At 36.4% G+C, this 14,188-nt stretch overlaps 1 protein-coding gene across 6 annotated transcripts in view; it reads left to right on the top strand.

The window, feature by feature from the left end:
* ANO10 (anoctamin 10) overlaps positions 1–14,188 on the top strand; it is a 134,599-nt gene that overhangs the window by 19,333 nt on the left and 101,078 nt on the right. For 3 of the 6 annotated variants that reach the window (XM_067291442.1, XM_067291439.1, XM_067291441.1), the window contains exons 9-11: positions 1,112–1,294; positions 6,426–6,617; positions 8,483–8,611. In XM_067291442.1, coding sequence (XP_067147543.1) covers positions 1,112–1,294; positions 6,426–6,617; positions 8,483–8,611 — 504 coding nt within the window. Of the gene's footprint in view, positions 1–1,111; positions 1,295–6,425; positions 6,618–8,482; positions 8,612–9,219; positions 9,663–11,537; positions 11,660–12,601; positions 12,756–14,188 lie in introns of those variants that run through there. The other 3 variants (XR_010883468.1, XR_010883469.1, XM_067291443.1) reach the window with 3 other exon arrangements.

Raw genomic sequence — 14,188 nt, 5'->3', positions numbered from 1 at the left:
GTCATGCTAATATTTTCTTAAAATCCAGTTTCCGTATTTCAGTTCCTTTTGCACAGTTGCAGAAGCATAACACAACAATGTAGAACAATTCTTTCCCTCCTTATAAATGAGGAATTGTTTTCAAATTAATTGATTATTCCCTTACAGAAATGAAGCTGGAAATTTTTCATTTCCCCATTCTTTCTTTTTATTAAAAAATTTTCTCTGTGATGTTCTTCCTGAGACACTGATTAAATTTATGACTACAATGAGGAGTTGAGAATAAAGAAGAGGAAAAATAATTTGCAGTCAGTATTTAATATCAGCTTTCTGTTGTTAACATCTTTTAACTCAAATGCATGAAAATCAGGTAGAAGAAAAATATTTTTGTTCTAAATATAAATGAGCAAAGCCACAAGAACTGTAGCCCAAGATCCTTGTTCCTAAAGAGATCGCCAGCAAAGCAGCTCTCAACCAGACATGAAATTGCCTGTACTTTATGGTAAAAAGCAAGAGGAAAAGATATCGAAAGAAGTTGTTTAAAATTTTTGCTTTATACTTCCCAAGGAGCATCCTTTCCTCCTAAGAAACCTAAAAAGTTGCTTTTTACTTCTCATTTCCTTTAAAAAATGGCAATTCTGTACCATGCTACATACTGTCTCAAATAATTTTGTCTTAATTTTTGATGACATGCTGGTGGATTCTCAGACTTTTGGAGGTACAAATAATCCCCTCCATTTTCCCATATACTTTCCAAGGTTCTAGACAGTGATTATTCCTTTGTTTGAAGAGACTTAATTTCTCTTGCTTTAGAGACCGTTAAGCTCCTTGTGTAATTCTGTTGTTACTGTTGGTGTGTGTGCACCTTTACCCTTCACTGAACTTTGTAGAAACTAGAAAACCAGATTCACAGAATTTTTAGGCATCTAACTCCTATTTTACCCTTGTCAGAACATAGCAAAGAATGGGAACTAGAGCAGCTATTCTTATTGTATGCTATTGCTAGTTTTGGTAGGCTGGTCTGCTTTTGTCATACTATAACCACTTACAGCATTATTGAAATGCACAGAATTTTAAATGATGCTGGTTTATCACAGATGTGTTAAAATTTTTTTTTCTTTTTTCTTTTAAGAGCTTGGCCACTTTGCTGATAACTTCACAGATCCTTAATCAGTTTGCAGAAGCCTTCCTTCCTTACTGGCTACAAAAGAGGCATAAGAAGAGGATGAAGAAAAAAATGTTTTCTCAGAAAACAGATACGGACCTTTCATTAGTTGAGCAAGTCAGCTTGGAAAAAGAAATGGGCACTTATTTTGTACGTTGCATATGTGTTGTTACAGTATAGGTTGTTAGATTGTAGGCTGCTGAAAAGTAGCCTCAGGTTAATTCTAGGTGACTGCAGTGTGGTGCTTTGGAGTAGAAAAAGCTATTATATTTTTGAAGGGAATTTGAATATATGATGAGAACGCTTTGGGTTTTGGGCAGTAGTCATAATAAGCTCTTTAGAAACAAAGAGCAGAACACAATAAGGAATTGTTTGCTTCTCATTATAAAGTATGATAGCAATTTTTCCTTCTGAAATGTTTCATCACTTCTGTCAGTTCTTTGGGGTAAGCTACTCTTCTGGAGACCCCTTCTAGTGCCAAAATTATCTCTTGCAAGTGAAAGCCCCATTCTCTTAGGGGTGGGACCTTGTGATTCATTACTTCATAATTAAATTTCTTTGTTACATCTCCCAAATGCCAACTGTGGTGCTTGCCAGGCTCAGCAAGGTTGGGAGGTTTAAGGGTTTCCTTTCCCTAATGTATGAACATTTACAGACTTCTGTGAAACAAAATATATTCTGTTTTACTAAGAGGTATATGCTAGTCAGGACACTATTAAAATTAGAAACTTACATTCCTATCAGTATTCCTACCTGCATTTCTCAAAAATCATCTAGCTTTTTTATTCTTTATTTCTCCTGGAAGCAGAAGCCATAGTTCTTCAGACTTTTTTGTGGTGGCAGTGCTAGTTTAGACATTTTCTTTCCTTGAGCTCTTACTCCTATGCTTGTGCTGCCTTTTGTTTGTGCTATACACTATTGATGCAGAGGTTCAGTGAATCAGATCAGGGAACTAATCCAACTGAAAAGTAACTGCAGAAATAAGCCAGCTGTTTCTAACATGTGGATGAAAACAAGTGGATGAGAAGGATGTAAGGAAAAGGAATGGGGACTGCTTATAATTGCATTATAGTTGAGGCGGATGGGAGGAAGTATTTGTCACCATGCCCTCAGTTACTGTATGTCTGTAGAAGATGCATGCCTGGCATCTTCCAGTATGCTTGTAACAGTCCATCATTATTAATTATCATGTTTCTGCCAGTTATTATTTTTAAAAATATTTTTAATCCTAATAGTAAGAGTAAGACAAAGAATGAAAGGAAGGTTTTTAAACAGAAGTGTTCCTGCATGCTTGTTCTACCCAAAGACTTAGGTAGGCCTGTTTTCTCCAAGTGCACAGTTTTGGTTGTCACTCTGTCTATCAGCAGTTTCTGCTTTTGTGCCTCCCTTTAGCATGTGTGTAGAGAATACTTATTCCCTGATTAAATTTGACTTTCTGGCTCAGTCCCGCAGATGTTTGTACTGTCACAACTGAGGCTGCAGTTCTGGGGCAGCCTGAACTACTGTGTTTGCTGGCTTCTGCAGTTTTGTCCTCATGGTCCCAGCTATGTTTCTGGCCCTCTCTTGTGCTAGACCTGACAGTCATCTTAATCTTCACTAAGACAACAGAAATCTAACGTTTAAAAAAAGTGAACAGTTTTCTGGGCTGTAGTTGATAGGGGCATGAGCCACTGCAGCCTAAATAAGTATTTGTCTGTTGTCTGGCCTGGCAGCTTATTTCCAGCTTCATCACTCTTTTGCTGTTAGGATTGTTTGTACAGCTATGAGGTGCACTGGATCAGGATACTGGGAATGAACAGCTGAACCTAAACCAGCATTATACCTGAAAGAAGTATATGTGTAACATATGCCCTTGAGTCTCCAAGGGACAAGGAATGAATCACCTGGCATGGGGAAGAGGGGACTATTTCTGATTTAGTTTGTTTTTTGCAGTGCTGATAATTTTAAGTTATCAGTGGAACTGCAGCCTGATAGAGTGGGGCACTCTCGTGCGGGGCTGGCAAAGGGAACGGCAGAAGAGACAAACTCTTTAAGCCAGTGTTACTGCTTGAAGCTCTGGCTTCTTGAAACTACAGACTAGGCATCCATCCCCTTCCTGCTTGCATTCCGGACAACCTCCTACCCGTTAACTCACAGCAAACCAGGCAGCATAAAATTGAGAAGTCTTGCCTTTGTTGTTTTTAAGACTTAGCAGCTATAAGTTTAGTTTCCTCCTTGTCGTGATCCACAAAATTTTAGGACATAATTACATTGTCCTATTAACACTGATAATTTCTCTCAGAAAATATATTTCTCAGTAAATTATCATCCCTCCACCCTCTACTTATTATTTTGAATTTTGTTTTGGATTTTTGTGTGTTTTTATTGTGTTTAACTGACTGTGTGGAATTCATTTCTTGCTTTTCTATAGGAGTTGACAAAATGGACATCAGTGTGTATGTTAAGGCCATGCAGACTAACTGACTGACTTGCTTGTTCAGATGCTGCAAGCATAGTCATTAGAGTTTTAATACTGTGATTTATACTTTCACAGAATAGGAATTATATGTAAATAGTGTACCTTTTATGTAAAAGGTAGCAAATAGCACAGTTTGAAATTTGTTTTTAACATCGAATCAGATTCCTCTCTTTCTGCATAAAGTGCCATGAAATGGGAAGATGAAAAAGAAATACTACCTTTGCAGCTGAAAAATTGTGCAAATATTAATACTTTTATTCTTCTTACATTTTATACAAGAGGAAACAGATTTAGAGACAAAGAGCATGTCTGTAACTCACAATGGAGAACACAGCAGAAATCTCCAAGTTAGTGTCTATCTGAGCTGGCAAATCTGCACAGTCCAGCACTGTACCATGCAAATATACCAGCACATGTCCAAAAGCTACGTATTGGCATTTGGTGTTGATTATACCTGGCCTAATAAGCTCTGCCTCTTAGACCCGAGCTGACTTCTGAATCTGAGCTGGTGTATACAGTGTGTGGTGTCTTTGGGTCACGTTGCCTCATGCTTCTTGTGCAGAGCCAGATCAAATGTGTCTGCACCTGTTGTATAGTCGTGCCCTGAATAATTTTTTGAAGGGACACAATAGGTCAACAGTAGAGTTATGACTTGGCCTTGGAAGCATCCACTTCTAGACTCAGTTTCAGTTCAAGGTATTTTGTATTCAAGGCCTTTATTTTATTTTTAATCTGAAGAGTTTAATTGTTCTGTGCTTGTGAATGAACAGTATAAAACCCCAGTTTTGTTCTCAAGTAGTGAGCTGTCAGCAGGAAATAGTATTTCTAGGATTATATCTGTCACAAGGGGGAAGCATTTGACTATGTTTAATAACTAATATTTGCAGGCGTCTTGACAGAATTCTCTGTTTCAGTCTCTTCTCTTTCCTTTTTCTTTTCCTTCCTTTACTTACTCTTCAGCATTTAGTTTTCTTTTTTACATTTGTCCTTTTTCTACCCCGCTTCTCAAATGTCTCTAGGCCTTAACCCTGCTTAAGATGTGAAAGCTTCATCCTGTAGTTGTCTTTTTTTATTTATTTTTTTTATTGCTGCTTCTCTCCTAGTTCATTTTCTTCCTGAATTGCTTTTATTTTGTTTCCTTCTTGCCATAGTTTGTTATATGCTGCTCTCATACTGGGAGAAGGAGAGAACAGGAGATTGATAATAGCACAGTTTGAATTTTGTTCTTAACATCGTATCAGACTCCTCTTTTCATGCATAAAATGCCACAAATTGAGTAGGGGAAAGATAAATACTCCTGTTCTTTCTATGCTCTGCTGTGTTGAGAGTCACAATATGTACTGGGCAAGGAAATGAAAAGAAATAAGTATGAGGAAGCAGTAGGAATAGCCTGCAGTTTCCAGAAGGAGGAGCAGAAAGGGAAGCTTTGCTCCCTGCCTGCAGCGCATGTCTGAGAAAGTGACAGCAGGGACAAATATGTGACTGCCACTCCAGTGACTGATGCTGCATAAATGTCCTTAAGGAAGATCTAGCTAAAATTCAGAGTTCATACGAAACATTTCTGTGGAAAAATCTAAATGGTTTTAAAGGTTGAGTAGCTTCTTAAGGTCTAGCCTCCAGATCAGTTTATCAGACCCAGCTATATTATGCGATTTGAAAGTGAGCCTGACTGTAGAAAGCAGCTAATGACAGCTCCCAACTTTTGTGTGTTGATTTTTGAGCTTGCAGGCTTCTACTGCCTTTGTTTGCTGAAGAAAGCACTAGATGCTGGAGGTGGCAGACAGGTTAACAGAAAGAATCAGAAAAAAGTTAGCAAAAAACCCCCCAAAACAAACAGCCCAAACCAATTTTATGTAGTTTCTGTAATAATCTTCATTAAAATCAAGTCTTTATTTTTAATATTTCATTTTGAGAGAGAGGAAAATGTGTGGGCCTAGAGGAACACAAAATAGCTTGATCCCATTTTGACTCATTGATGGTATTTCACCAGCCATAAAAACATCTACGATTCCTTTGTTCAACAAACACCTTTTCTTTAAAAATGAATTTTGTTCATTACTTTTGTAAGTAATTGCTGCAGTCAGGGAGAACTATTATTAATAGTATGAAACAAGTATGTAAATGTGTCTTATAACCCACATGTGTATACTTACTCAGCAGTTAAGTACCCACATTCTTGCTTCAAAGATCAGGTGATAGATGCTTTGCAGATTTGCCAAAATAGTGGGTTTGTTGGCGTTCATTATTCTTTTTAGATGTCAGTGCTGCATCCCATTATTCCAGCCTTCAAGTGGACAACTAATTCTGATCTACCTTTTTGAAATAAACAAGCAGAAATACCAGAAAAGAGTCACCTATCTACCAACCTACCATTCTGGTTAGGTCTTTCATGGGCAGTCTGAAATATTAGGACTTTTCTCATCATACTGCTATTCTGAGAATGTTATGCCAGTTTAAATGTGTGATGCTGTTTTCCTGTCCAGCAGTGTTCCTTCAAAAACTGTTTCACTGAGATACTCAGGAGCTTGAATAGATGAATCTGTTTGTACAGCTACTTCATATAATAAGGACAAGTAGTGTGAATATTGCAGAAAGTGCATTAGACAAAAGGAAAAACCCTGGCCTCCATTTTCTAAGAGGTTTAGGATAATTAAATAATCCCAAATTAACTAGAGGTGTTATCTTTTGTTTTCTGCCTCCAATCACTCGCAAAAAAACTAATTTGGGGTGAGGAAGCTTGCATATGACTATTCTTAATTCTGCTTTTCTTCATATGTTTTTGATGTAGGTAAAAGGTGTTCTTATTTTTGCTCTGTTTTTCAGGGTACTTTTGATGATTACTTGGAGTTGTTCTTACAGTTTGGCTATGTGAGTCTTTTCTCGTGCGTCTACCCATTGGCAGCTGTCTTTGCAGTGCTAAACAACATCACAGAGATATATTCTGATGCCTTAAAAATGTGTAGAGTTTACAAGCGTCCATTTGCAGAACCCACAGCAAGTATAGGTGTTTGGCAGGTAACCTTTGTTTTTTTTAATCTTTTTTATTCATTTGTTTTAAGTGAGGATTCACCAAATATCTTTAAGCTGTGTGTTTGACCCATCAGCATCTTTTAAACTTTATTAGGTCCATTGTCCATCTTTCTTCTTCAGTGCCTTAGGATATTATCCAACTGTGGTGATTTTTTTTTTATAGAGTTTTCAACCATGTGCCATTTTCAGTTGTCTTTGAAAAAGAAAACAAATCCTTCCTTTAGTCCCTGTATGTGTATATATTGTACTCCTGTTGCAATTGCAAGAAGACAAAGCTGCCAGATACTAGCAGGTACTCTTTACAGCCTGCATATTTTAAAGCTGGTAAGCTGTATGTAGTCTCAGAAGCATGGAGCTCAGCAAGGGTTTAAAAAATTGAACATAAATAGGTAAGTACTTGGATACCTAACCCATGCTGAGCTGTGTGCTCTTTTCTGGTTAAACTAGCTAATTTTAATCTAATAATTTAAATCTGATTTTAATCTGTGAGCAGGAGCTATACTTTTGACTGCATTAAAGACACAGCCCGAAGATGTAGTATTTCTAAATTTCATGCTAGTAGTGCTGGGTTAAGGATTTCCTGTTCCCAGTTGTTTGCCCCTGTAATCATGCTACTACTGACTAGTTTGAGGCCCACTGATTAGATCACATCAGTGAACTGATTCAGACTAAAAATAACCCTGCAAAACCTTTCCAAGACCAGAGGTGTTTCTGACAAGAAAAAAGGAATATTAAATCATATCCAGAGACTTTAGTGTCCTGTAATAGCAGTGGCCTGATAATGAGTGTGAAGTAGGTTGGAGGAGACATCTAGGGGATGATCCGTGTTCTAGTTTTGCTTAGCAACTCTTCCAGTGATATATAATGGAGACAAAGGGCACAATAACTTTTCCTTAATTTGGAGATGTTGTAAGTGTTGGTAGCAAATGAAACAACTGGAAAATAACAAAAGTGAAATCAGGAAACATCAAATGAAACATGTATAGTAAAAAACACAAGCTAATTATTCTAAGCAATGTTAATTAGACAGATACATAGATATTCATGAAATGGAATTATAGCAGAAGCCTTTTTAATATTAAAGTCATTAAAATGTGTAAATAAAAATCTGATTGTGTTTTAACATCTTATGCATTTTGTCAGTCCAAATCTATGCTGTCAACATGTTGATGGCATAGCTGTTTTGACCAGACGTGTGATCACCCTGTTTAATGAGCCTGTGGTTGTAAAAGTCCCAAGCATAGCTGCAGGTACATGAGCAGCATTTAGTTTTGCTGGTATAGCTTTTTTCAATCTAGGGAGCAGGTTGAAAAAATTATAACACTTGACAGTCTTGATCTTTGTTTACTTTGTAGTGTAGATTTTTAAGTAATACTAGAGATGCATTTGCTTTGTGAATAAAAATAGTAACATAAAGTTTTAGTATTTGTTTTATGTGGACAGCAAGAGTTAGGACATTGGCTAAAGGATTTCTGATAAAGGGATATGGGAGTTATTTTATCAGGTGAGCTGAGTCAGCACTTTGTTGTAAGGGCAAAAGTTGCTTTCTGCTGCCCCCCCCCCCCCCCCCCCAAATTAGAGGAAGAACTCAGGGTTGCCAGGTGGGCTTTGTGGTTTTCTAAAACTTGTCTTGGTCTTGTCCTTGCTGGTTCTTAAGGCTGACAAAGTCTGGACAGATTATCGAACAAGTCCTATGTGATAGAAGTCAAAGGACTAAAGAAAGGAAAAAGTTAAAATAATGGGCCTCCTGAGGATTTGAAGAACAGAGAGGGATTTTCCAGAGCAGTTTAGGGACTGGTAAATTAGAGATAATAGTCATAACTATACTCTAAAATTTTGCTTTATTTCAGCTGGCTTTTGAAACTATGAGTGTCATATCAGTAGTTACTAACTGCATACTAATTGGAATGTCTCCACAAGTGAATGCCCTTTTCCCAGACTCAAAAATGGACCTCATTTTGACTGTGGCATTGGTAGAGGTAAGTCTGACTTCAAATACTATGTATGTTTTAGTAGCAAATAGCATTTACAACAGTTGAAATTATACCAGGCAGTAGATTTGTTTTCTTCTATTAAAAAGAAATGAAAATTTCACTATGAAAGAAGTGTTTTGAAGTCTTGCTTTTTAACCTGTGTTTTATGTGTTCTCATGTAGTGTGAGCTGGCAACTGTTGTTACTATACTTTTTTTTATGCATTCCCAAAATACTGTGTATTTGTTGTTTCATGTATTTCAAGAAGAATTTAATATGTGAATTGGATGTTTCTCTGTTTAGTCTGTGACCCCAGTATATCTATAAGGACCCTTCTACATCAACCTTATAGTTGTTTCCTGTAAGGCTTATCAAAAACAGATGTACAATTAGAGATAATTGATCTCTTTTGAAAGTAGAACTGTGTGGTCAGCTTCAGAGTCTTCAGGATGCATTTCTAAAAGTTGCCAGCAAATCTGTGAAATGCTAGAACTTATTTGGATATATGTTTAGTAATTTATGTAAATGCAGTATTAATGAAGTCTGTGTATGATGCGTATAAATACTAGTAATTGTAACAGCATTTGGATTTCATCTTTTCTTAATTCTATGCAGTAAACACTTTCGAGTGTCATTCCTTTCAGACTGGGAGGGACGACTGTGGGCATTCTCTGTAATAACTGAAATCACAGGACGTTGTCCTTAGGTATCTTTCTTTTGGAACTTTCTTGTATTGCATTGCTTTGACTTTAAACATTAAGCTTGTTGTTTAGCTTTTAGGAATTGAATTACTTTTCCATGACAAAATCTGTGTTGCCTATGTGTAGTTTCTGAATTGCCTTACAGAGGTCTGTCTAACAGGAGCACATATGTATCTTTTTGCTGTAGGTGTTACAAGGCTATGCAATGAATTATGAGCTTGCTTTGAATTTTACTTTTTAAGCTTTAAGGTTTGCAGAGTTAACTCTGAAAATATGAATCAAATGTCAACTGGTTTACTGAAGTTCAAGTCTGCAGACAACCTGATGTGTGTGTATCAGTCATGTATGAATATTTGCATTAAACTGAATGAGGTACTTCAATATAAAACTAATTTGGGCCATTTAAATGTAATGTTATAATTAGTTCATTGATGGACAGCATATCCAGAGAAATTACATTATGAAAGCTATATGACTAAATGTAAATGGAGTTTTGTTTTAATGTCAAGCAGGCTATCTAGCTTGTGGGTAGGCCTCTGGCTCTTGGTAGGCCATAGGAGAATACCAATATTTTTCTCTCCAAATTTAAATCCTGCTTATATGCACTCCTTTAGAGGATAGGGCTTGCAGCATGATGATTAGGTAGCTCTTGGAATTCCTTTTTAGTATCATATTTCAGACAAATTATCTATAAAACTTATGGAATGGGGGAGAAAAAAGAAAGGAATAAATGAAGAGAAGAAAATGTGAAGAGAAAAGCTAAATCCGTATCGAGGGGAGGAAAGACAAGAATGTTGTCTTAGATATCTAGAGGCAATCTTGGAGAAGACTACCAATCTAGAAATGAGCACATTGTATGAGGGGACAGATGGAGACTGATGCTGAATGAGCCAGTGCAGAGGAGGGGAAATGATGTTTCCTGAGGGAAAACTGCCATTTGGTTAAAGAGAAGTCAAGTTTCCTCTTACTTTTTTTCTTCAGTAAAAATAAACCTCATGATGTAGTCATCAGAAAAGTTATATTTTAAAGAATAGTTTTAATAAGTAGTATCATGGCAATCTTTTAAATATGTTCTTTTTAATTTTATTATTGTTTTATGTTATTACAAACTATTTATTACTGTTTTTATGTTATTACAAGCTATTTATTGTCTGAAAATACAAGACAAACCCCATAAAAATCTCGTTATACCACTTAGGGATGCACTTTTCAGCATTGTACGTCATGTGATTTTGGCATGTTGTGGGTTATAAACAATTCTAAAACTGTTAAGTATGAAAGTTAAAGCTTTCCCAGTTGCCCGAGGGACAGTCTTTCAGTATATTTTAAAACTTTCAATATTTAACAACTTCACAGGGGGTTTTTTGTTTTTTTTTTTGAGTCAGAAAATAGTATCGGACATACAATTTTGGAGTAAGTTTGTGACACGGGTTATGAAATGCATGGAGTTTTTGGAGTCCAAGTGTTTCCCAAGAAACAAATTATATATAATTTATACAGATATATACCCCCCCATATCTATCTATATATTTACATATATAAATTTTATTTCTAAAAATGAACACAAGCATGATTTTCACTTCTGTTGAAGACAGTTTCCATTGTGCTGACAATTAAACTTGTTCTTAGTTACAGAAATGAAGTAATTTTTATCAGTAGTCATGCTGTATATCTTTTCAGCTTAAAACACTTCTTATGAAAGTTAGAAAGAAGGGAGGATGACTAGATGCTGTGGTCCCATGATCAGTCTCAGCAACAGCATGGATTTATGGCAGGTTAAAGAAATGGGGCTATTTTTGCCTCTGCTTCCTGAATATTTATTTCTACTTTATCCGCTATTCTCCCACTATCTTTTGTCTGGTGCATGATGAATCAGATTAGGGAACTGATCTGGGAGAAGTTGTCGGATCCAGTTCACTGGTGAAAGGGAGCAAGGCTGAAACAGCTATGTGTGATGACAGTATTGCCCTTTTTGGTAGTGCTGTGGGTTTGTGCTGCGTTCAACTAATGGGACTTCAGCACCACTGACTTCCTCTAGATAAAATAATGCTTATGGGAGAAAGATCCCTAAGCTAGGGGATGAGTGCAGATCTTATGTATTAGCAGTTTTCCCATACACCTTTACTATCTTTATTTAATGATTAAAGCTATACATTTCAGTAGTAAAAAAGAAATTGATGAATAGAATATGTTACACTGAACCTCTAGCACAAACCTGGTGCATCTAAATAGGTCAGTGTCTAGGTAGAAGAACATTCTGTTCATAGGGAGTGTGTTGATGGGCCGGGGCGTTGAAACAAAGGCATCTGAGATCATCTCGTAGAGATTCTGCACAGAAATGCGTGATTGATATAGGTGAGCTATATTTTACTTTCTGATATCTGCTGCAGATGGAACGAGAATTTTATGGTGTGTTAAACTATACTGACAACGGTTTGGTAGGCAGTGTGAAAAAATTAAGGAATGCAAGATTTTTATTTTTTTTTTCTGGTAGGTTACATATTGCTTTCACATGTTCAGTTTATGGGACAGATACCCTACTTGAATCTTAACTGTCACTAAATATTTTTATAAGGTTTCAAGTAAATGAGACTCCAGTTGAATATTTATATCACTACTTGATTTAAAAGCTAAAAAGTAAAACGTATTTTTTTCTTTTTTACCAGATCCAAGCATTGGTAATAGCACTATTCTGATTTTTTCAAAAAAAAAAAAAAAGTGCTTTTTAATAAGAATACTAATACTTTTCAAATGGAGGTGTGTGTTTATATTGCATCATTTGACATTGTTTAGCATAGACATCATGAAGAACTGCTTATGATACTCTTTTAAACATTCTGTACACAGCCATCACAGATTTATGCAAAATAAATTTTCTACATTTAAAAAACACTTAACTCTAGTGCTGCTTGCACTTTTTGTGGGCATACATACTGTATCACCAAAGTCAGTGTTAATTAAATATAATAAGCAATTTGTAAAAATAATGGTAAAAATTAACAATAAATTTTGAAGAGTTAAAACAGTGATTTTTATTTTTATTTTTTTAATACAGTTGACCTGTTTTCATCAATCCAATATATGCTTCCATGGCAACATCATTTGAACCAGGAGCAGAATCATAAAACTCCCTTCTTTCTTACAGATGGATGCTGAGTGCAGCAAGTGCAATTTTGAAACAAAGGAGTAGGTGCATGTCCTTAAAGCAGAAAACAATAAGCCCTTATAAGCAATGTTTTTAAAGTAGTTACATCCCATAGTGCCTTTGTCGTCTTGTTTTTTTGCCTCTATCATAGATGCATATTTTGGAGTGAAGCACAGGTGCAAAGTAGGACATTCCCAGCAAGCAAATGGCTGTGCTCATGTGAAATTGTTCCCAGTGACTTCTTGACTTCTTAGTGGAAAAATTGAGGAAAGGATTCTGAAGAAGTATGGTGAACGGCTGGGGGAGTGAGTTGAAACAAAATATGACTCTAGTTCTGCAGTGCCTTTCTCTCTCATGTGCTCTCTCGTGCACAGTCTCTTGCTCTTTTGCACGTGCTCTGTCTTATTGTCCACACTGGGCTTGCTTTTGTTAACTATTTTTTCCTAATTTACACTCAGAAATTTGAAGAATGCTAGTTAAATCCGTTTCAGGACTACTATGAAAGTTGAGTCCAAGAAATCAGTTGTATATACAACTATTAATATTAATTTTTTTTAAACAGTCGTTTAATAGGTGTGTTGTGAAGCAGTAGCTGTAAAACATAACTTTACATGAATATATCCCAATCTCTGAATGTGACTTTTCACATATCCCACAGTGAAATGTAGTACAGTAATTGAAAAGCTTTTATGCAGAGGTGGACTTAGCCTGGCTCTTTCACGTCACATCCAGGCACTTGGGGGCTAGCACGAAAATATTAATAACTGAGGGCCCCTTGATAGCTGTAGTATCTATAGCTGTAGTATGAAACCTGACCTTACAGGCTGCAAATGTGATTTGAATGGGGCAGAATGTAATTCGTTTAAATCTGGTATAAATGAAGATGAGGACACAAGTGTAAGGACACAGGAATAGCAATATTCATAGTAAACATCGCTTAATAAACAATTGGGCCCCATGAGTTTGATTTCATAGAATACTGATAAAGATTTCAAATAGATCTTCACAAGCTTCCTAAAATACACATGCTAGCTTCCTAAAATATACACACTCATGCACGTGTGCGCACATGCCATGCACACATGCACACGTCAGTTCTGTAAGAGGTATGGAGTGAAATAAGGGAAGTAACCCTTTCCTAAGCTTTGCTTCTCTGGAAAAGGAAGAGCTGACAGTCCATGTATCAAAGCTAGGAAAACAGGAATCATAGTTCGTTAATAAAACTGAAAAGTTAGTGATGTTCTCTTCAAATGTGATAGATAATCCAAAATCAAAGTGGTTGAGAGTTGCCTGTTATATCTGCTTTTCTCTAGGGTTCCCTTTTAGTAAGTGTATTTCTTTATCAAATGCCTCCTGGTGTACAGTAGAAGCTTTTGCGCTTCTGCTGAGCATTCTTAATATAATGGCCTCAACACTCAAAATTCAAGGAAAATACCTGTGCATAAAGCTATTTTTTGCTAGATTATTTCTGTGTTTGTGCCAGGTAGTACTTTAAGCTATAGTAGCTGCAGAGGTTCACATATGGAATCATAGAAAAGTCTAGGCTGGAAGGGGCCTTCTGTTGAAAGTAGAACCTTAGATTAAGTTATCCAGGGCCCTGTCAAGTTAAGCCTTAAATATTTCCAATGAGGGAGAGTCCACCACTTCTCTGGGCAGCCTATTCCAATGTTTAATTTATTTGTTCTCATGGTGAAGATTTTTTTTTTTTTCTTATAGCCAGACAGAATTTCCCCTGAAG

Source organism: Apteryx mantelli, chromosome 2 (assembly GCF_036417845.1).
Source record: "Apteryx mantelli isolate bAptMan1 chromosome 2, bAptMan1.hap1, whole genome shotgun sequence".
Taxonomy (NCBI): Eukaryota; Metazoa; Chordata; class Aves; order Apterygiformes; family Apterygidae; genus Apteryx; species Apteryx mantelli.
The sequence above is the reverse complement of the archived record's forward strand: the minus strand, read 5'-3'. Positions and strand labels throughout refer to the sequence as shown.